This window comes from Phalangium opilio, unplaced genomic scaffold (assembly GCF_054372755.1).
Source record: "Phalangium opilio isolate 3A_F unplaced genomic scaffold, DU_Popi_V2 ptg000045l_1, whole genome shotgun sequence".
NCBI lineage: Eukaryota > Metazoa > Arthropoda > Arachnida > Opiliones > Phalangiidae > Phalangium > Phalangium opilio.
Genome location: NW_028324168.1, coordinates 3,065,771 through 3,085,869, shown reverse-complemented (window position 1 = coordinate 3,085,869; position 20,099 = coordinate 3,065,771). Strand labels below are relative to the sequence as shown.

The following is a 20,099-nucleotide window of genomic DNA, read 5'->3' as shown; positions in this document are numbered from 1 at the left end:
GATGGTAGTTGATGCTTCAGCCATGGTGGCTACAAATAACTCTCTATACATTGGAGTCGGCTGCGCGTGCGCTCTTATTGTAATCATCATAATCATTGGTGCTGTGTGTTACCTACATACTCAAAAAGCCAGGCGTACCGAAGCCATGAAGTAATTAAATAAATACCCTTAACTTTAATTAGTTTACACTAATTATTATTATTTTTTTAAATTAGTTATAGAAGTAACTCGCCAGCTCTCTCGGCTCAGGGCCAGACATTTTTGAGGGTTGATACTCCAAACAACGTCAGTACAACTGGCAGTAAATGCAGTAAGTATTACTTCGAACGCAAGTTTTAAAAGTTTAATTTAAATTTCAATTAACTTAATTTTGCTGTTAAGGTTACACCAGTTTTAGACGTTTAACGCCATTATCCGTTGCTTCAGTACCAGTTCAAGTTAACAACGAACTTAGAGCGACGGAATTAAGTGAACAAATCAGCGAAGTTCTTGTTGAAAGGAAGAAAATTACGTTACAGGAATTACTCCAAGAAGGTAATTAAACTTGATTTGTAATTAAAACCAAATTACTTCAATGCTGAATTAGTTTTTTTTTTTTTTTTTTTAATTTTTCTCAGGTACATTTGGAAAAATTTATCGAGGAGTTCTGTTCGATGATGAAAACGATGTTTGCAGCGAACAACAAGTTTTTGTCAAATCTGTCTCAGGTATGACGAGTTTTTGATTAATTTTCTTCATTAGAGGGTGTTAATTAGCGTATGGATTAATCTTCTTAGATCAAGCTTCAAACATTCAAATCTCGCTACTTTTGGCGGAAGGAATGTTAATGTTCGGTATGAATCATAAAAACATTCTTCCCGTCATAGCAGTTTGTATGGAAGACCCTCTCCGACCATTACTAGTCTATCCTTATGCTAATCAAGGCAATTTAAAGAGGTTCCTACTTAAGTGTAAATTCTCAGCGGAGGGTCATTGCCACGTAAGTATTACCATTAATTAAAAATAAAAACACTAAGTATTTAACCTTAATAATTAATTTCATATGCAGACTCTACTAACTCAAGATCTAGTAGACATGGCCATACAAATAGTTCACGCCATGATCTATTTGCATAAAAGAAAGATTATTCATAGAGATTTAGCAGCGAGAAATTGCGTGTAAGTTGACCAGGTTAATTTGGGTCCTACTAGTTTGCACACCTGGCGCCTGCAAACTGATTATGCAAACCTTGCATACCTTTCAAAACTCCTACTAGTTTGCACACCTGGCACCTGCAAACTGATTATGCAAACCTTGCATACCTTTCAAAACTCCTACTAGTTTGCACACCTGGCGCCTGCAAACTGATTACGCAAACCTTGCATACCTTTCAAAACTCCTACTAGTTTGCACACCTGGCGCCTGCAAACTGATTACGCAAACCTTGCACACCTTTTAACAACACCCCACCCACCACATACTAATTTGCACAACTTTATAAGCAACCAATTAAGCAAACCTTGCACACCATCCAACTAGTAGGAGTTTTGAAAGGTGTGCAAGGTTTGCATAATCAGTTTGCAGGCGCCAGGTGTGCAAACTAGTAGGACCCGTTAATTTGATGTTGATGATTAATTTTAATGTTTTTTTTTATGTATTTTGCAACAGGGTGACCGATAGGTTACAAGTGAGGTTAGCAGACAACGCGCTATCACGTGACTTATTCCCGAATGAGTATCATTGTTTGGGGGATAATGAAAATAGGCCTGTAAAGTGGTTAGCTATTGAGAGTCTATTGAAAAAGGAGTTCTCAACAGCCAGTGACGTCGTAAGTGTCATTTATTTAAGTCTTAAGACATGGATGAAGGATGCGCGTGAGGAAATTTGTTTTCACGCTATAGGATCGGCAACTCCCTATCTCGAACGGACAACTTATTCTGTATATACTCTGTTACAACATCGGTTGTCAGCACGCGCAATGCTATTTCTCTATGTAACGTAGCTTTGTACGTGCTGTCAAGAGACAAAAAACTTCAGGATCTTCAGGATTTAAAATATCCGCGAGTTTTATTGCTCGAGTGCACGGACCTCTAGACCTTAGTTTCAAATACGTCACGTGTAGTAGGCTGTAGGTAATTTTACATGTATTTGAAACTAAGGCCTAGAGGTCCGTGCACTCGAGCTAAAAAACTCGAGGATATCTTTTTAAATCCTGAAGATCCTGAAGTTTTTTGTCTCTTGACAGCACGTACAAAGCTACGTTACATAGAGAAATAGCATTGCACGTGCTGACAACCGACGTTGTAACAGAGTGTATACAGAATAAGCTGTCGCCCGAGATAGGGAGTTGCCTATCCTGTAGAGTGAAAACAAATTTCCTCACGCGCATCCTTCATCCATGTCTTAAGTTTAATTAACGTTTTTCTGATCGAACGTTTTTGAGATTGGTGTTTTTTTTTTGTTGTTGTTTACTTTTAACAGTGGGCTTTTGGAGTGACGTTATGGGAGCTTATGACGCTGGGTCAAATGCCATATATGGAGATTGACCCCTTTGAAATGGGTGCTAATTTAAGGGATGGTTATAGACTAAGTCAACCTATCAACTGTCCAGATAAGCTGTAAGTACTCCCGAGTTTTATTAGAAGTTTTATTATGCTTGAAGGTCCAGATATTTTAAAATTATTTATATCCTTTACAAAGAAACGTGTCATTTAATTAATTATTTTCAAGATATTAATCCAAAAGTAGTTTTTAAAATGTTTAACGGTTTCTGCCCGTGATATTTAAGGTACGCCATGATGGCTTACTGTTGGACAGCGATACCTGAAGACCGGCCAACATTTCCTCAACTTTTATTGTGCTTACAAGACTTTTATCAAGCGTTAGGCCGATATATTTGAAATCCAACCCCCCACCCCCCAAATAAATAAATAAAATAAAAATTGAACCCAATCTAGGCCTAAACCAAGTTTGTGTGCGAATATGTGATACAAAAAAAAAAAAAAAAATCGGGGGTCAAAAGAAAAAAAAACCCCGTTATTTATTATAATAAAGTTACCAAACGAAAACAAACAAAGGGGATGATGAAGTTACCAACCATAAATAATAATAATAATAATACTTGGACTTTGAGACAGACTGAGTCCATTGTGCTATCTACGCTACGACAGAACAATTAATAATTGCTCAAGAAAGTCTATTTTCGTGTCTAAAAACATTCCCTAACCTCTGATAATTGAGGTTGTTTTTTAGACCAAATCATTTTACAACACGCCACGAGTGTAACAGCCGCTTTTAAATTCGTTAATTAATTTGTACGAGGAGATTAATTAAAAAAAAAAGATGTATTTTGTCGTAAATATTCGTGTAACGTTCAAGTTGCAACAAAAGTTATTTGTCATATCAGAATTTTTATCTAAAACCAACCGGAGAAGCTCTCTCTCTCTCCTAAAAAAAAAAACATCCTGACAATCAAATGCCAGTTTTTTTCATAACGAGAGTGTTAAGCAGAGGTGTTGACGCATTTGGAGACAACGTACATGGAATATTTCGTGTTTACACCGTACGTGGAATATTTCGTGTTTTATGCGAAATTTAAACCAAAAAACACCTAAAAAAATTGTACAGTGACGTGGATTTTTTCTTCGAAAGTAAAGAAAAGATAAACTGTAAAAAAAAAAAAAAAAAAAAAAAAAAATATATATATAAAATCTTGGTGCTTTTGTTATTACGTGTTTAATTTACAAAGTTTACAGTGCCGCCGCTCTACGTTTTATAAATACAAATAAAACAATGCATAGATTTTTATCAAATGCTAGTCAACAAACCAAAACATTTTTAAAAAAAAATGGAGATAAAAGTAAAAAAAAAAATGTTTTTAATTGTGTTTTTTCAGTTTTTTATTGTAAAAATTTCGGAAAAAAAAAGGCCAACCCTTAATGAATAAATAAATAAATATAGATTAAAAATCTTTAGTAAATAAAATATGAGGTGTTGAAATTAACACCTCCCAAGAGATTTATAGTGCCTGCATGTTTTATGTGCATATCTCCGATTTAATTGAATAAAAAAAAGAGTTATTTGCAATTTTTGAACTTTTAATTAATTTTTCCCCAATTTCGCGCCATTTTTTAGATTGCCATTAAACCACGTGGTGAAGTTGAACTGAAGGCATGCTGTGAATGTGGATAATTAACTTCAAAGGTTGGTAGTAGTTTACATTCATTTTGAGATCTGATCCTGTTGCATTTACACCCGGGTTATTTAATTAAGTAGTTAGTGATTGCCAAATTAAGACTTAAAGTTAATTTAAATTATGGCTACCGGTGGTGAGTCGAATTACGATATGGAACCATTACTATCGCGAAATATTTTACCAAATGAATTGACGAATCAAAATGACCCCCCTGAGAATACCAATAACTCTACTTCCGCCACTAATGACCTATCATTCATTGAACCATCAACAATACCCATTCCTCGGGACAATAATATCATTGGTAGTGAGTCGCAAGAAGAAAATGATGCGGTAACCGAAACTGAGCATTCAGATTGTGAAGATCCAATCGGGGACTTGATAAATGCTTGTCACTTTAAAATTCTTTGTCCCTATTCCTTATTTTTGTCTTTGGTGAGTACTTGTGGCTTCATCCATTCATTCATTCCTTTCTCTATGCTTCATCTAGAGGGCTTAAGCCTTATTGACCCTTGCGAACTGTCCCTTAAATGAGTCTAGGTCACGGATAATAAGTTTAAATTAATTATTAGATTGGATGGCTTCCTTTATTCAACCTTGATTACGGAGCAATTCGTTGCAAGAAGATCTCGAACGTGGTTTATTTAATAGCCATAGTAATATTACTAATATTTGGTCATATACTGGAGTTCGCGTCATGTTTTAGACGCGACGGTTTCGCCCTGTACCGCAATTCATACGAGCAGGAGTTACTGGTAAATAACTACCTCAGAGTCCTGCACGGGCCGATCGGGTCGGGTCGGGCTTTCCACTTTTGAAAATTGAATCGGGCCGGGTCGGGCTTTTGTTCATTTTTGAAAATTGAATCGGGCCGGGTCGGGCTTTTGTTCATTTTTCAAAATTGAATCGGGCCGGGTCGGGCTTTTGTTCATTTTTCAAAATTGAATCGGGCCGGGTCGGGCTTTTGTTCATTTTTCAAAATTCGGGCCGGGCCGGGCCGAAAAACCCACTATATACTCGGACTCGGGCCGGATTTCGGACTTATTCAAAATGCTAAATCCCGGGCCGGGCTTGGGTCGGGCCTGAAAAACTCGGCCCGTGCAGGTCTCTGAACTACCTTACCACTGACCTATGCAAGTGGTAGACCAAAAAGTTACGCGCTAATTTTCTATTTTAGGCTGGAAATGTTTCCTCCTTTTTCCAAAGTAATGCTTGGAATTTCATAGTTGAGTTTTTAGCCCCGATTAAGGGTGAGCGGGAACTTAACAACACCACCAATAAAACTGATCCCCCAACTAACAAAATAGTGTGTACCGGAGGTCTTCTGAGTACTTACGCCATTCCGTCATTGCTTCATATGGCCGCTTATGTATGCATGTGTTATAATATTCGACGCGTAGGTACAGAAAAATTAGTGAAATTTATGGAAAGGGTAAGATGTGCGGTGATTAAATTGATTAATGGGATGTGTTTAATTAGTATATATTTTTTAATTTTATCGAAGACGTTCTTACAATTACGTAAATTGGGAGATAAAGGAATGACCAAAGCTAAATTAGTTTGCCAGTTACGGTATTCTTTTTTCTTTGTTTCAAAATGCAACGATTATTTTTGGTACATTATAATAAAATTAACATTATTGCAGTTGTTATTTTTACGTATTCGGTTTATGGTTAATTATACCTTTCGTCTCATTTGGATTGCAATTCGCTTACTGTAAGCAATCAGATAAAGTTCGTCTGGATTACACGTGGATGCGACACGAGTAAGTTCTGAAACTTCTTATCTAAAACGAGTCTAAATGTTTTGACTAATTACTCAATATTTCAGCAACAAAATTTACATAACAATATTGGACTCGTTTCTAGTTATTTGTATGGTTATTAATTATCTAGTTAGCGTTGCCGTAGCGACTTGCTACGTTTTTCAGTGTAAATTACTGGAAATTTTCCTCGAGAACCTTCGTGTCATGGTTAAAAATCGAATCATTGGTCTATTAGAATTCTACGAGGTATTTATTAAATATTAAATAACTTAATTTAATCCTTGCTAACTTGCAATGAAATCTTAGGAGCTTAACGTAGCCAGGAATTTTCTGGAACACTTGAATGGTTATCACTCTATCAGCGTTGGTTTAATTTGTGTAAACGTCGCCTCGAAGTTGTTAACCGCCTCGTATGGATTTTTTGCCGGGCAAAGTAAAATTGGAGATAGTTACTGGGTGTATTTCTCGTCGGTTGTCATATGTTTCTATTGGTCAATGCTTTTGGCCAGTTCCTCAATTCACGTATGTTAACCCTAATATAACTCCGATGAGTAAACTATAGAATTCTTGGACTATACAGGCAGCGAGTGTTAATAGCGTTTGTGAGAAAATTAAATCCATCGGACATGCCGTAAAAGGTACGCCAGAAACTGAAGATTTCAAACCCAGCGATCCTGAAGTTGATTCGTTGATAATATATTTAAGTAGTTTGGAGATGGAAGTAAGTTCTTTATACGGGCAACGTAAGCCTATTTACTAATTCTCTACAATCATTTACTTATTAAGGCTAAGCTGTTTTGTAACCCCATCCGTACCGGAACCTTAGCTAAGATAACTTTGGTCATTTTCATGACTTTAGTAACATTTGGTCAATTAGGATTGACTTACTTTAGTTCGTTTTAATATGTTGTCTAATTTCATTTCAAGAAATAATTTAAATTAATAATTTACTTTTGCTTGGAAGTTTTTGTTATATTTATATTTTACTACTATACAAATATTAAAATCTTTTACCATCCAAGAACGTGTAAATATCTCATTTGAATTTACCCGTATAAGTTTTTGAAAGACTTGATTGGTTGAAGTCTATTCCGTAAACTTGATAAATAAAAGGGGGGAACAATCAAATTTGTAAGCTTATTTTCGGCCCTGTCCTGTAATCCATTGGATTTAAGCATAGCCTATTGGGCATGCGCGTTAATATGAAGCCCTTTGGCACTACGGGGATTCAAAAGTTCTTTCAAAGTTGAAGTTGTGAGTTGCAACTTTAAGACCAGTCTCAAGTTCTCAACAAGTGGTTTCTATGGAAAAGACAATAAATAATATTACATCTTTAACATGCTTTATCTAGTAAAAGTTACCGTAAATTAGTACGTTTAAACCGTAATTACTGTCGACTTCAATTTGTGTAACAAAATTGGCAACGTTATTCGAAGTTCAAACCAATGCCTACGAGATAGGCATTGTTCAAACACTGCAAATTGTAAGCCTTGGCCATATCAAATTATGTTATTCTGAAGGCAGAAGTTGAAAACGTTGGTAAGAAAATTAACGTTTTCCAAGAAGCCAACAAAGTTTTATTTTGCGCGTCAATTACTTGGATACCTATTACGAATCTTCTATAAACTTTTCGTGGAATTCATCTCCCATCATTCGATTAAACAACCTATCTCCCAGGAAATTCAGAAGTCAGAACTGTGGCATCGATAATACTCTATCTGTTAACTCATTTGGTGAACTTTATCCAGAGTAAAATTGGGTGTAGCTACTTAAATGAACTTTAATATAATCAGACCAAGAAATCCTCGTAGAACTTCAGAACTTCGTAAGTACCCAAAATGGGTTTTCACTATTCTGGTCTTTTGTTTTGCTATGTTTGAGGTTTTTAGTTTCCCTATCCAAAAAATTCTTTGTATAATTGAAATATGGAGAATTTGACCCTCATTAGTTGCTTTCTGTCCTTGTTACATGGTGATGGGGTATTTGTTTTAGAACATTCAACATTGGGGTAGTGAAGTCTGAAAAGTGTGACTCTTGTATGAGAGCGTAACTCCCATGGCTTGTTGGGTCAGTTGGGATGGAAGGCTCTTTAAACAGCCTACTTAGTGACTTTACACTACTTTTAGTGGGATTACTTCATCATCATAATTTTAATTCAATTTATACCACAAAACTATAATGAAAACGTGTTTCCACTTTGAAATTTCCGCCATAAACTTAAACACATACTCGGTAGATGGCCTAACAGGCTGTATGATGACCTCGTGCTGAACCCACTGAATTTTTGTAGTAATGCGCGTGTATTAATTAGTTTTATAGTTAATTACCTTAAACTAGTTAATAATTAATCTAGATTAGACGAAAAATATATTGGAGGTGTTATTTTAACGCTAACTTGGGGAAATTCTTCTTAAAATTGGATTTTTGACTTAAGCCTTTGCTTCATCTCAATTGAAATTTGAAAATTCCAATGAGTGGCATTAGAGGACTAAGTCACCCGCTAAATATAATTAAATCGGCGTCAAAACGAACTAAACAGTGGCTAGTTTTTGCCCAAGCTTGGTATCTATACGATGCAAAATGGCAAAATCCATTTGATTCAGCCGAAAAAATATGTAAGGTCCTCCAAGGAAGGCATAAACCAATATTTCACAATCTATCGGAAACGGGAGATCATGTAGTTGTTATAAATACGAAAGATATTGCTATGCCCAATGAGGAATGGAGGTATAGAATGTACCGACATCATACCCAATACGCCGGTAAGATAAATTTAAAGGCCGTAGCTTTGTTTATTAAGAGTATCTTTAGCGTAAACTACTTGAAATTTCAAAGGGGGAGAAACTTTCACACCTGCTTGGGAGTTGCATCAAAAAGATCCCACTCAAGTCCTGTACAAAGCCGTTTATCGTGAACTAGGAGGGAGTTTACTTCGACATAATCGCATTAAGAAACTTCATTTGTTCCCTGATGATAATGTCCCATTAGAAATTCTTCAAAATGTCAGTGATCAGTTGAGACAATTGAGAAAAGTCCCTAAGAGACTTGACGAATATACTGAAGAAGAACTTAAGAATTTTCCCAAGCTTTTTGAATGGCCCAAAGATTACGTTATCAAATAATTAATTTGACCCTCAGAAATCCATAATTTGTAGTTTAGGGTTATTGAGTGTATAGAAATAAAATTTGAAGTGTATTGTTTTCTTTTGGTTTATTTTAGTGTAAAAATGTCCAGGTTTAACGAGATCAATATTCAGATGTTATCAAAAACTTTGCATCAACATATTTTTAAGCGAGAAACGCTCTCCAAAGTTAATAAAGAAACTATTGATAAAATATCCAAACATTTGAAAGAACATAATTTATGGGGTAGGAAGGGTGACGTCTTACCCGATGTCCAATTAGAACTACCCCAATTTTATGGTAATAATATCGACGAACATTTCAAAATAATTGGAGCCAATTTCGTACGACCCTTTAAAACGATGTTGAATGATTTAATCGCCAATAAACTACCGACACAACCAAAAAAATGGAAATTTGAACCTGGTTGGACGCGTTATGTTGGGGATAAATCTGAAACTGTTTCATATCCGACGGAGAAATGTCTCGTTTTTGATGTTGAAATATGCGTTAAGGAAGGGAACTATCCGACTTTAGCGACTGCAGCTTCTAAAACCGCTTGGTATTCGTGGTGCAGCCAAAAACTAACGAACGACGAGTATGATTGGTCCAATAATGAAATAGCCTTAGATAACTTAATCCCTTTAGAAACGGAGAGTAAATTTAAATACGAAGATACAAACTTCACTGATAGGTTAATTATCGGACATAATGTTAGTTTTGATAGAAGTTATATCAAGGAACAGTATCTATTGCAAGGGACCCAACTTAGATTTTTAGATACAATGGCATTGCATATGTGTATTTCGGGTTTAACTGGTATTCAACGCGCCATGTCTATGGCTAATAAAAGCACTAAAAGCGCTACAACAAAGGACCAAGAAGATTTTCGAAAGGCTGCCTTTATGTGGATGGATATCGGGTCTCTAAATAATCTCGCTGACGTCTACAAACTTTACTGCGAAGGCGATGCCATACTTAAAGATCAAAGGGATGTATTCGTAACCGGAACTTTAGACGATGTACGAAGAGACTTTCAAAGTTTGACGAATTACTGCGCCAGGGATGTAACAGCCACGTTTGAAATTACGCAGAAACTAATCCCGATGTTTTATAAAAGATTCCCACATCCCGTCACCTTAGCTGGGATGCTGGAAATGTCAGTACCGTATCTCCCCATCAATCAAAATTGGAAACATTATTTAAAAAGTTCACAGGCTTCCTATGACGAACTAGAAAGGGAGATGAAGTTATCCTTGGGTCAAGTTGCTAACGACGCTTGCTCATTATTAATTGATGATAAGTACAAGGAAGATCCATGGTTGTGGGACTTAGATTGGAAAGTGCAAGAGCTCAAGATGAATAAACCGGCTGTGGTATCCAAGAAAAGAAAGGCGGCTCTTGAGGCTGAAGAAAAGTTACAACAAATTGAAGATGAAAATATTGATAACGATGAAGAAACCTCAACGAAAAATGCGCCTGTACCAAGTGAATTTGAATTTATACTGAAAACGGCGCAAAATCTACGTAAAGTACGACCATTTATGCCTGGGTACCCTTTATGGTATCGCGATCTTTGCGTTAAACCTAATTCCGGAACCAAATGGGAACCGGGTCCAGCCTTAATTTCGACACAAATAAGATCAGTGCCCAAATTACTGAGATTACTTTGGGATGGATACCCCTTGCATTACGATAAAAAGGAAGGTTGGGGTTACTTGGTACCCAAAAAAACGTTAACCCAAGACGACGTTGAAAATGTTCTAAATGAACAGAGTCCCGATTTTCCAATCGGTTCTCTGATCAAAATTATCCGTGAACGTAATGGTACCACCGACATAAAAATATCTAAGGGGGAAGATGATTATCAGACTTTAATCAACAAAACGGACGCCATTATGGGTGATAAAAGGGAAGAGAGTCAGTTATGGCGGTTGATTCTTGAGAAGGAACTTTCAAACGAAACGCAGGCTTCACCATCCAATAAGAACGGACCCTGTCCTAGCGTTAAACTAAGAGGATGCGACTTTTATCGCCTGCCCCATAAAGATGGTCCGAAAAACAGGGTTGGTAACCCATTAGCCAAGGATTTTCTAACGAAAATTACTGACGGTACTCTAACAGCTTACGCTGGAGACCGCGCCACAAGAGCCTTAACAATAAGCAAGATGATATCTTACTGGAAAAACGCCCATAAACGAATCACCTCCCAAATGACAGTATATTTAAACCACGATGCCTTACCAACGCACGTAATCGCCAATCAGTCCTACGATCCTGAAGAATTTTACGGAGCTATATTACCAAGACTAGTCACAGCCGGTACAGTTACCAGAAGGGCTGTTGAACCGACATGGCTTACAGCGAGTAACGCCTACGTTGATCGAGTTGGTTCAGAGCTTAAAGGAATGGTACAAGCACCGCCTAATTACCATTTTGTCGGAGCTGATGTTGACTCCGAAGAGCTATGGATCGCGGCCATTATTGGTGACGCGCATTTCGCCGGGTTACACGGATGTACCGCTTTCAGTTGGATGACCTTACAAGGGAAGAAGAGCGAAGGAACGGACCTTCATAGCAAAACAGCGGCCACAGTCGGGATTACGCGTGACCAGGCGAAGATTCTAAATTATGGAAGGATTTACGGAGCGGGGTTACCATTCGCCCAGAGATTGTTGATGCAATTCAATCATAGATTAACCGAAGATGAAGCCGCTTCGAAAGCCAAGAAGATGTATTCCGAAACTAAAGGAGTTAAGCGAAGAATTTATCCTTCAGCCCAAATTGAGTCGGATGAAGAAGCAATTGTGTTTAGTAAAGATTCGATGGAGCCCCAACGTCAATGGGTGGGAGGCAGCGAATCGCAAATGTTCAACAAATTAGAACTAATCGCTCAATCGGAACAACCCGCCACCCCCGTTTTGGGTTGTCGTATCAGCCGATCGTTGGAACCCGCCATCGTCAATAACAACTTTATGACAAGCCGAATTAATTGGGTAGTTCAAAGCTCGGCCGTTGATTTCCTACATATTATGCTAGTTTGCGTGAAATGGTTAATGCGAGAGTATAAGATAGACGGGCGTTTCAGTATCAGTATTCACGATGAAATTCGATATTTAGTTCGTTCCGAAGACCGTTACCGTGCCGCCTTAGCTCTACAAATTACTAATTTGCTTACAAGGTGCCTGTTTGCTTATAAAATGGATATGAATGATTTACCTCAGTCCGTGGCCTTCTTCAGTTCCGTCGATATTGATAAGTGTCTTAGAAAGGAAGTACATTTGGATTGTAAAACGCCATCGAACCCTCGGGGATTGGAAAAATGTTACGGAATACCCAAAGGAGAGAGTTTAGATATTTATCAAGTTTTGGAGAAAACTAAGGGAAAATTAACTAAAGAATAATTAAGCATTTAAAAATGAAACTTTTTATTAAAAATTTAAATAACATTTGTTACATTAGAAACACTTTTTTTTTGACAAAAATAAAACATTTGAAAGTTGGAACGTCTTTTACATTTTCTTCAAGCTTTTCTCAAAGGCGATCACCTGAAAATTAAATGACAATAGACGAAGCCTTTCGAAGTGTCTTCGGTATTTCAAAATTTCTCATTACCTGATCAATATGAGCCTCAGCGATTTGTTTAAGTTTTGCCGAAGCTCCCGGTTTTCCCTCCAGATCCTTACCATACTCTTTGCAGATATTGAACAGTCGTTTACCGCAAGTTTTAAAAATGGCGTCACTCATTTTGATATTACGAGATTCGAAGGCGTTTACGACGGCGTTACGTAGTTTTTTCGTCGTTTGGGTATCCAGTTCCTGTTTTTGTATCTTTTCTAGTTTACTCCTGAAAATGTATTGTTAAGACTAGTAGTTATTTAACCTAATCCACGTGTTAATTGGCATTAATTAATTTAACGTACTTTGCAGTAGGTTTGGGTTGAAGTTTAATTTTTTTCGACGGAGTATTAGTACGATTTTCCATTGTATTTGGATATTTTACGGGTGTTTGCCGTTTTCTAATTGGACGATTCTTCGATGGGGTTTCCTTTACAGCTGGACTTAGTGTGGGCATTGGTTTATTTGATTTCTTAGACGGAGTTCGAGTCTTTTTTGGTGTCGTCGTAGATTTATTTTTACCGAACAAACGTTTTTTAGTGATTTCGACACTTTTTTGAGGACTGCTTTCATTTTGATTGGTAACTAGAGTTGGACTTGTAGCTCGTTTCTTAGCCGGGGTTCTGGTTTTTTTGCTAGGACTTGGGCCGCCGCTTTTTTCTAATTTTAAGTGTGAAATATTTAAAATAATCATCTTTAATTAGGTTAGACTTTTTCGAAATTACTGGGAGTTTTAGGAACCCTTCTAGTTGAGGATTTAGGCGTATTTCTTCTCGGTGATTTGTTGGTTTTCTTGGATCTGGGTGTTGTTTTCACTGCTTTCTTGGGACTCTTTCTACCATTCAATTTAGGGATGAAAGTTTTGAAATCTTTGGAAGTTGTTTCTTCCTCTAAGAGTTGACTTTTCAGTTGCGTAGCTCTTGTATCGTCCGCTTCGGATTTTTCGTTGTAGTAACTGAAAATTTAAGGATTAATGTAACGTTAAAGGTTGGGTAATTATGTAGCTTAACGTACTACACATCGTGAAAGCGATTATCCTTCAATTCGGGCCATGGCAATTCAGTTAATTTCTTTACTTGTTCTTTAGCGTATTTTGCTTTGAATTTTAATATTTCCTTGATAAAACAATTCAATTAGTTAGGAATAATTTATGATTTTCGTTAGTAGAAGTTACCATATTTTCGCTTGAATTTGGGTTCATTCCTTTAGCATATCCATTTTCATCAAAGTATTGAGTTACGTCCAAGCCAATATTGCTTTCTATTTCATATTATTAACTCATTATAAACTTTGAAACATGATTAGTTTTAATTATCCATAATCGTACTGCAAGTTATCTTTGGATTCTGAAGATCGTCATTGTCATTGTCATCATCGTCATCCTCTTGAATTTTTGCCGCGTATCTTCTTTCAATCCAATCGCAAGGGTCCTCTAGTTCTAACTCTTTTTCCATGGATTCCGGTGGATTGTCTTCTTGTATTGTCTCATCATGGTCAATATCAGTGACTTTAAACTTGACTAGGGATAGTTTACGTTCTCCTTTACCCTTTGTGGGAAACTCATCTCCAATCTCTCGACATGTGAACGCATTTGAACTTAGAAATTTTCGACATATTTTTAAATCACTGGCGCAAGGCAATATTATTTTTTTCGTCACTTTGTTCAAAAATATATCGGAGAACTCCGAAGACGTTTTAGAAAGATAAACTGATAGTTCATCAGCGATATCGTTGTTCCAACAAATTAGGACATCCATGTAAGCACCCGTTTCGGGTTCAGGGTAATTGTTGATTAGGGCTTAGGGTAAATTTAATATTTTGATGTTAATTTAATTTAATTTAAATTAATTATGAGGGAATTAAGAGTGTATACTTCTAAAAGTGTCGTCCACAATAGCTTTCTTCCAATCTGCGATTGTGAGACTGTTTTCCTCGGTATCAAATATAGGGTAATAACGAAACCTGGCTATCATGGCTTTCTGATATTTAATTTAGATTAGATTAAATATAATTATTTAATTATTTATTCAGTTAGTTAATTAACTACTACCACTGATTTTCTTTCACAAAAATATTCCACTAAACTATCTTCTTTGGATTTAAATAATGGGTAGAAAGGTTTTCTGTTTAATTTATCAGGTTAAGGGATTAATTAGATTTAATTCTATTTATTTAATTAGTAAGTTAGTTTAAAGGATACAATTTAAGTTTTGTTGGATAGAATAAATGCATAGAAACGTCGTCTATGTAACATTCTTTTAACAATTCAAGTCTGTGAGAGACTCTGTAGAGCTAAATTGATTATTTTAATTAGATTAGCGCTAATTAGTAATTAAGTGGTGTTTAATCTAATTTAATATTTTACCAAATCAGGTTCTGTATTTAAAACTTCGTTAGAATGCTCGTTAAAGTCATAATTAACATTGTAACATATTTTTAACCGATTCAGCTTTATAATTATAAATTTTAATGTTATTAAGTAACAATCAGTAGGTTTTGATTGTTTACCGTTTACTCTCTTACCCAACTATCAGGTTGAAGGATTAAGTTACCCTTCCATAAACAAATCTCGTTATTAATTGGGTTGTTAGATTCGACTCTAATTATGTTATCCCATTTATCGGTTAAGTTCTGACAACTTTCATTGGGTAGGAATAAAACATCGGAGAAACACCAAAAATGTAGACGTAATAAGGCACTAAACAACTCCCAATGCTGACTGTTTAAAGTATTTAGTTTATACTTAATTTAAACGTAATTAGATTGAAATAATTTGTAAATAATTACATAGTTTCAGTAGAGAATATTGGCCCTTGACAATAAACTGTTAATTCATAGGAACCTAGAAGGGGTAACTTCTCTACAAGGTTATGTAAGGCTGCCGCGATATTCTCTGATGTTTCTCTTTAAGAGTGCGTGGATTTAGATTTAAATTAACTTAATTTAAATTGGAACTTACAGTTTGTGAACTGGAACATCTTTCTGTTCATCATGAATGTCTGCCCAGTTTATGTTACTCTCTAACGTTGTGTCATTTTCAGAAAGAGAGTTTGGGTTGTCATAGACTAGTTGAATTAGGTTAATTTCCGTGTTTAAGAGTTTACCGCATTCAAATGGTAAACATAATTGCTTAATTTTGTTTAAATTATCCACGGTATTGTTATATGCAGCTTGCAAAGTTGAGGTAGAAGGATCTAAATATGGTAAAAATTTGTTATTTTTGGGAAATTTAACAATATTTTGGTCAATTTACCATCTGTAATCAAGATGAAATACTTCTTTCGACACATTTTCTTCTAATTTACAATTTAAATTATTAATTATTGCACAGTAAGACTGTTAAAACCTGCGATTTCGGCCTTAAGTTGTCAGACCATGTGCTTTTGTTTACATCTAAGTTTTGGCGGGAAAAGGCCAGGTGATCGTGTAGCGTCGTCTGCTTCAGTGGTTCTGATCGTCGATGCTAGAGGGCTCTAGTTTAAAAATTGGGGTGCTAACATAAGTAAGGCGAATTTAAAAGTATATTATAAGTTTTAATTTTTAATAATGAAAGAACACTTTTAAGTAACAATTGATTTTATATTCCCACAATATAATATGAACATTTTTTAGGGATATATATCCTACTCCCTCAACTTTCTGAAAAATTCTCCGAAACTGTGTTTTGGCCAATCATTTTTTTCTTCAGATGGATTTTCTAATTTGTGATCAGGTTTCGAATTAGGCTTAGCTTGATCTCCTCCTTCACCTCTGGAATTCAGTTTATCTTCCCCCTTCTGTTTGTGTTCAAACCCTTGACCTCTGGTGTTTGATTGGCTCCCTTCACCTCTAGGTCTTTCCTCCTTGTTCATGTCACTGTTGGATTGCCATTGTTGTTTATCTGGATCCCCATGAGAGTGTCCCCAAGGTCGTGGGCTATCCTTCTTGTCCCGATTCTCATTCAACCCACCCTTGGGTCCAAAACGTCTTTTTTCTTCGTCCCCATTAGGTCTTTCTTGGTCCTTCTTACCATGATTCCTGTTAATCTCACCATTTGGTCCCCAAGGTGTTCTTTCTTCGCTTCCATTGGGTCTGTTTAGGCTTTCCTCCTTGTTCCTGCCGTTGTGCCCCCAAGGTCTTCTTTCTTTGTCCCCGTTAGGTCCTTCTTGGTTCTTCTTACCATGATTTCGGTTAATCTCACCATTTGGTCCCCAGGGTCGTTTTTCCTCGCTTCCATTGGGTCTGCCTTCCTCCTTGTTTCTGTCGTTGTGTCCCCAAGGTTTTCTTTCTTCGTCTCCATTGGGTCTTTCTTGGTCCTTCTTACCATGATTTCGGTTAATCTCACCATTTGGTCCCCAGGGTCGTTTTTCCTCGCTTCCATTGGGTCTGCCTTCCTCCTTGTTTCTGTCGTTGTGTCCCCAAGGTCTTCTTTCTTCGTCTCCATTGGGTCTTTCTTGGTCCTTCTTACCATGATTTCGGTTAATCTCACCATTTGGTCCCCAGGGTCGTTTTTCCTCGCTTCCATTGGGTCTGCCTTCCTCCTTGTTTCTGTCGTTGTGTCCCCAAGGTCTTCTTTCTTCGTCTCCATTGGGTCTTTCTTGGTCCTTCTTACCATGATTTCGGTTAATCTCACCATTTGGTCCCCAGGGTCGTTTTTCCTCGCTTCCATTGGGTCTGCCTTCCTCCTTGTTTCTGTCGTTGTGTCCCCAAGGTCTTCTTTCTTCGTCTCCATTGGGTCTTTCTTGGTCCTTCTTACCATGATTTCGGTTAATCTCACCATTTGGTCTGCCTTCCTCCTTGTTTCTGTCGTTGTGTCCCCAAGGTCTTCTTTCTTCGTCTCCATTGGGTCTTTCTTGGTCCTTCTTACCATGATTTCGGTTATTCTCACCATTTGGTCCCCAGGGTCGTTTTTCCTCGCTTCCGTTGGGTCTGCCTTCCTCCCTGTTTCTGTCGTTGTGTCCCCAAGGTCTTCTTTCTTCGTCTCCATTGGGTCTGCCTTCCTCCTTGTTTCTGTCGTTGTGTCCCCAAGGTCTTCTTTCTTCGTCTCCATTGGGTCTGCCTTCCTCCTTGTTTCTGTCGTTGTGTCCCCAAGATCTTCTTTCTTCGTCTCCATTGGGTCTTTCTTGGTCCTTCTTACCATGATTTTGGTTAATCTCACCATTTGGTCCCCAAGGTCGTTTTTCCTCGCTTCCATTGGGTCTGCCTTCCTCCCTGTTTCTGTCGTTGTGTCCCCAAGGTCTTCTTTCTTCGTCTCCATTGGGTCTGCCTTCCTCCTTGTTTCTGTCGTTGTGTCCCCAAGGTCTTCTTTCTTCGTCTCCATTGGGTCTGCCTTCCTCCTTGTTTCTGTCGTTGTGTCCCCAAGGTCTTCTTTCTTCGTCCCCATTAGGTCTTTCTTGGTCCTTCTTACCATGATTTCGGTTAATCTCGCCATTTGGCCCCCAAGGTCGTTTTTCTTCGCTTCTATTAGGCCTTTTTAGGCCGTCCTCCTTGTCCCTTTCACCATGAGTTCCTCCATTGGGTCTGTCGTGGTCCTTCTTACCATGCTCCCTGTTAATCTCACCATTTGGTCCCCAGGGTCGTTTTTCCTCGCTTCCATGCCTTTTCGGGCCGTCCTCCTTGTCCCTGTCGTTGTGTCCCCGATGTTGATTTTCTTCGTGTCCATTGTATCTGTCGTGGTCCTTCTTACCATGCTCCTTGTTAATCTCACCATTTGGTCCCCAGGGTCGTTTTTCCTCGCTTCCATTGGGCCTTTTATGGCGATCATCCATGGATTTGTCCTCGTTATCTTGCAGCTGTTTCCTGGGGCGATTTCCCCGAGCTTCAATAACATCATCTTCACGTTTGGGTTTATCTTTATCTTCCCCCTTGTCCGGCTTAGCGTTTTTATCTCCTTCCTGATGTTGTCCCCCCTTTTTCCGAGAATCGGATTCTGCTCGTTTACCACTATTAGAATCTTTGAAATTTTGACATCCTTCGACTTCGTGGCGCGACTTACCCTGAATCTTCTTGTCTGAAGTATAGGAAGAGTCTTTCTCTGACTGTTCCTTGTCTCGACGTTCACTTTGATTAGTCTTCTTATCTTCGGTATAATCCAGTTTCATGCACCAACCGTGTTGACACACTCGACCATCCTGTAAAGTTTAAAATTAGGTTCGCCACCCGTGGTTTCAAAACCGGAACTTACCGCGCATGACTTGCCCTCCCTAACCGGAAGTGTAATCTTCATCTTTTCGTCCAAGTAGCACAGAACCATGCACGAACCCATCTATAAAATACCAACATTTACTCAACCCAAATTGGAATTAATTTTAATTAACTTACTTTAATTGGAACCACTCTTCCACTGTGTTCCAACGCGTTTACATTGAAAACACAATCATCTAACATGGATGGTAGGATCTCGAGGCAACTGCCTCTAACACACATCTAATTAACAATTAAATAATTAATTAACTAAGCCATGTTATAATTAGATTGAAATTGATAAATAATTACTCTGTTCGATCCGCAAGTATCGTAATTTCTTAAATTAACTGATTTTGTCGTGTTACGATACCCCACGGTAATACCCCTGATATCGCACGATAACTCGCACCCCTTAATTGTGTAATATTCTTTAAATAATTAAGTTTAATTTACAATAATTAATTTTAATTACTTGGGCCGATCCTGCCATGACTATATCAAGTGGGAATTCTTCTTTACATCTTTTAAGGTAAACTTCTGATTTTTGCCCAGCCGGGGATATTAAAAGTTTCTGATCAGCTGAGGATTAATTATATTGTTAATTTATTAATTAAAATAATTTCATTAAGTATCTTACCCAATGTTTTCGCGACTGAAATACAAAGTATAATCCATACGTAATTTCTTACGAAGAAATCCATTTTGGTTTCAGGATTCTATCAAAGAGAGACCCTGGTTTTATATAGAAATGTTACCAATTAATATTAATTATGTTTATACTTAATTGGACTGAGAAAGAATAACAAAGCCAGAATGTCTCGGGGAAAATAGTAAATATCCTGCTGTCGAAAAATAATTGTTTACCATATTTTGCAAGTTCAATCGGAGTTGTTTCTTCGTTTAAAGCTGGGTTTCAGCTATAGAAATCTGATAGATTATATCTTTTACTTTAGTGAATACTCGACCTGAAATGAGTTTCATTAATTTAGGCGTTCTCTATAGCCTAGTAATATCATAAGTTCATAAGGTATGTTCACCATAAGTTTTTCACTGGTTACAAACTGGAGTTTATCATGAAGTGACGGAGGCCATAGATTCGAGGTAAAGCGACGCCTGGTGAGGCGCTGCATATCAAAGGCTTAGTACAGACTAAATAGGTATAGATGGAAGTCCTGCAAAATTAACTGAGTGTAGTAAATCAATTCTGGCTTTTCGTTCTCGAACTAGTTATCTCGAGCTGTAAGTCTCTAGCA

The 20,099-nt window shown here is 37.3% G+C and overlaps 7 protein-coding genes across 13 annotated transcripts in view; 5 read left to right on the top strand and 2 right to left on the bottom strand.

Moving 5' to 3' along the window:
- The window catches only part of dnt (tyrosine-protein kinase Dnt), a 136,325-nt gene extending 132,259 nt beyond the window's left edge, over nucleotides 1-4,066 (top strand). For both annotated transcript variants that reach the window (XM_089838336.1, XM_089838337.1), the window contains exons 7-15: nucleotides 9-150; nucleotides 216-310; nucleotides 382-534; nucleotides 618-707; nucleotides 777-979; nucleotides 1,049-1,158; nucleotides 1,649-1,808; nucleotides 2,462-2,598; nucleotides 2,769-4,066. In XM_089838336.1, the coding sequence (XP_089694462.1) occupies nucleotides 9-150; nucleotides 216-310; nucleotides 382-534; nucleotides 618-707; nucleotides 777-979; nucleotides 1,049-1,158; nucleotides 1,649-1,808; nucleotides 2,462-2,598; nucleotides 2,769-2,880 (1,202 nt within the window). In that variant the 3' untranslated portion in view covers nucleotides 2,881-4,066. The remainder of the gene's footprint in view (nucleotides 1-8; nucleotides 151-215; nucleotides 311-381; nucleotides 535-617; nucleotides 708-776; nucleotides 980-1,048; nucleotides 1,159-1,648; nucleotides 1,809-2,461; nucleotides 2,599-2,768) is intronic.
- A 229-nt stretch (nucleotides 4,067-4,295) lies between these two features.
- Nucleotides 4,296-6,981, top strand: LOC149676725 (uncharacterized). Its single transcript, XM_089838552.1, has 9 exons — nucleotides 4,296-4,610; nucleotides 4,748-4,930; nucleotides 5,353-5,607; nucleotides 5,680-5,747; nucleotides 5,821-5,940; nucleotides 6,006-6,186; nucleotides 6,247-6,462; nucleotides 6,521-6,661; nucleotides 6,727-6,981. Exons 1-9 carry the CDS (start codon nucleotides 4,296-4,298, stop codon nucleotides 6,841-6,843), a joined length of 1,596 nt encoding a protein of 531 aa, XP_089694678.1. The 3' UTR covers nucleotides 6,844-6,981.
- Nucleotides 6,982-7,208: 227 nt separating this feature from the next.
- The window catches only part of LOC149676717 (uncharacterized), a 105,227-nt gene continuing 92,336 nt past the window's right edge, over nucleotides 7,209-20,099 (top strand). The window contains exon 1 of the mRNA XM_089838350.1: nucleotides 7,209-7,765. The gene's annotated coding sequence lies outside the window, so the exon portion shown is untranslated. The remainder of the gene's footprint in view (nucleotides 7,766-20,099) is intronic.
- On the top strand, nucleotides 8,164-9,141 carry mRpL13 (mitochondrial ribosomal protein L13). Its single transcript, XM_089838429.1, has 2 exons — nucleotides 8,164-8,702; nucleotides 8,776-9,141. The coding sequence occupies exons 1-2, from the start codon at nucleotides 8,411-8,413 to the stop codon at nucleotides 9,060-9,062; spliced, it is 579 nt and encodes a 192-aa protein (XP_089694555.1). The 5' UTR covers nucleotides 8,164-8,410; the 3' UTR covers nucleotides 9,063-9,141.
- PolG1 (DNA polymerase gamma, catalytic subunit tam) lies at nucleotides 9,168-12,569 on the top strand. The gene has a single exon (XM_089838305.1). It carries the CDS (start codon nucleotides 9,168-9,170, stop codon nucleotides 12,465-12,467), a length of 3,300 nt encoding a protein of 1,099 aa, XP_089694431.1. The 3' UTR covers nucleotides 12,468-12,569.
- On the bottom strand, nucleotides 12,468-16,114 carry LOC149676722 (uncharacterized). Of its 3 annotated transcripts, XM_089838313.1 has the most exons (16): nucleotides 15,935-16,114; nucleotides 15,786-15,875; nucleotides 15,641-15,701; nucleotides 15,469-15,585; nucleotides 15,205-15,400; nucleotides 15,047-15,130; nucleotides 14,882-14,973; nucleotides 14,732-14,804; nucleotides 14,555-14,660; nucleotides 14,009-14,479; nucleotides 13,856-13,941; nucleotides 13,696-13,796; nucleotides 13,407-13,636; nucleotides 12,987-13,341; nucleotides 12,679-12,910; nucleotides 12,468-12,611 (listed from the first exon to the last, which is right to left on the bottom strand). In XM_089838313.1, the coding sequence occupies exons 1-16, from the start codon at nucleotides 15,969-15,971 to the stop codon at nucleotides 12,576-12,578; spliced, it is 2,367 nt and encodes a 788-aa protein (XP_089694439.1). In that variant the 5' UTR covers nucleotides 15,972-16,114; the 3' UTR covers nucleotides 12,468-12,575. The 3 variants fall into 3 exon arrangements, with proteins under 3 accessions (XP_089694439.1, XP_089694438.1, XP_089694437.1); XM_089838312.1 differs by having other exon boundaries at nucleotides 14,735-14,804; nucleotides 15,641-15,875; XM_089838311.1 differs by having other exon boundaries at nucleotides 15,641-15,875; nucleotides 15,935-16,113.
- LOC149676721 (uncharacterized) lies at nucleotides 16,305-20,027 on the bottom strand. Of its 4 annotated transcripts, none has more exons than XM_089838307.1 (8): nucleotides 19,884-20,027; nucleotides 19,711-19,811; nucleotides 19,484-19,578; nucleotides 19,319-19,425; nucleotides 19,156-19,257; nucleotides 18,982-19,086; nucleotides 18,845-18,925; nucleotides 16,305-18,791 (listed from the first exon to the last, which is right to left on the bottom strand). In XM_089838307.1, exons 3-8 carry the CDS (start codon nucleotides 19,545-19,547, stop codon nucleotides 16,305-16,307), a joined length of 2,946 nt encoding a protein of 981 aa, XP_089694433.1. In that variant the 5' UTR covers nucleotides 19,548-19,578; nucleotides 19,711-19,811; nucleotides 19,884-20,027. The 4 variants fall into 4 exon arrangements, with proteins under 4 accessions (XP_089694433.1, XP_089694432.1, XP_089694435.1 ...); XM_089838306.1 differs by having other exon boundaries at nucleotides 19,484-19,562; XM_089838309.1 differs by lacking the exon at nucleotides 19,884-20,027 and having other exon boundaries at nucleotides 16,305-18,589; nucleotides 18,656-18,791; nucleotides 19,484-19,562; nucleotides 19,711-19,829.

Bases quoted from the DNA above. Each gene is read 5' to 3' on its own strand.
- LOC149676725 (XM_089838552.1), top strand. From the start codon at position 4,296: ATGGCTACCGGTGGTGAGTCGAATTACGATATGGAACCATTACTATCG. The intron at 4,931-5,352 runs GTAAATAACTAC...TTTCTATTTTAG, and splicing joins CATACGAGCAGGAGTTACTG to GCTGGAAATGTTTCCTCCTT. The intron at 5,748-5,820 runs GTATTCTTTTTT...ACATTATTGCAG, and splicing joins AAATTAGTTTGCCAGTTACG to TTGTTATTTTTACGTATTCG.
- mRpL13 (XM_089838429.1), top strand. From the start codon at position 8,411: ATGAGTGGCATTAGAGGACTAAGTCACCCGCTAAATATAATTAAATCG. The intron at 8,703-8,775 runs GTAAGATAAATT...GAAATTTCAAAG, and splicing joins ACATCATACCCAATACGCCG to GGGGAGAAACTTTCACACCT.
- PolG1 (XM_089838305.1), top strand. From the start codon at position 9,168: ATGTCCAGGTTTAACGAGATCAATATTCAGATGTTATCAAAAACTTTG.
- LOC149676722 (XM_089838311.1), bottom strand. From the start codon at position 15,971: ATGTGTCGAAAGAAGTATTTCATCTTGATTACAGATG. The intron at 13,797-13,855 runs GTAACTTCTACT...TGTTTTATCAAG, and splicing joins CAAATTCAAGCGAAAATATG to GAAATATTAAAATTCAAAGC. The intron at 12,612-12,678 runs GTAATGAGAAAT...TTTAATTTTCAG, and splicing joins CTGAGGCTCATATTGATCAG to GTGATCGCCTTTGAGAAAAG.
- LOC149676721 (XM_089838306.1), bottom strand. The intron at 18,926-18,981 runs GTAAGTTAATTA...GGTATTTTATAG, and splicing joins GAAGAGTGGTTCCAATTAAA to ATGGGTTCGTGCATGGTTCT. The intron at 18,792-18,844 runs GTAAGTTCCGGT...TAAACTTTACAG, and splicing joins GGGAGGGCAAGTCATGCGCG to GATGGTCGAGTGTGTCAACA.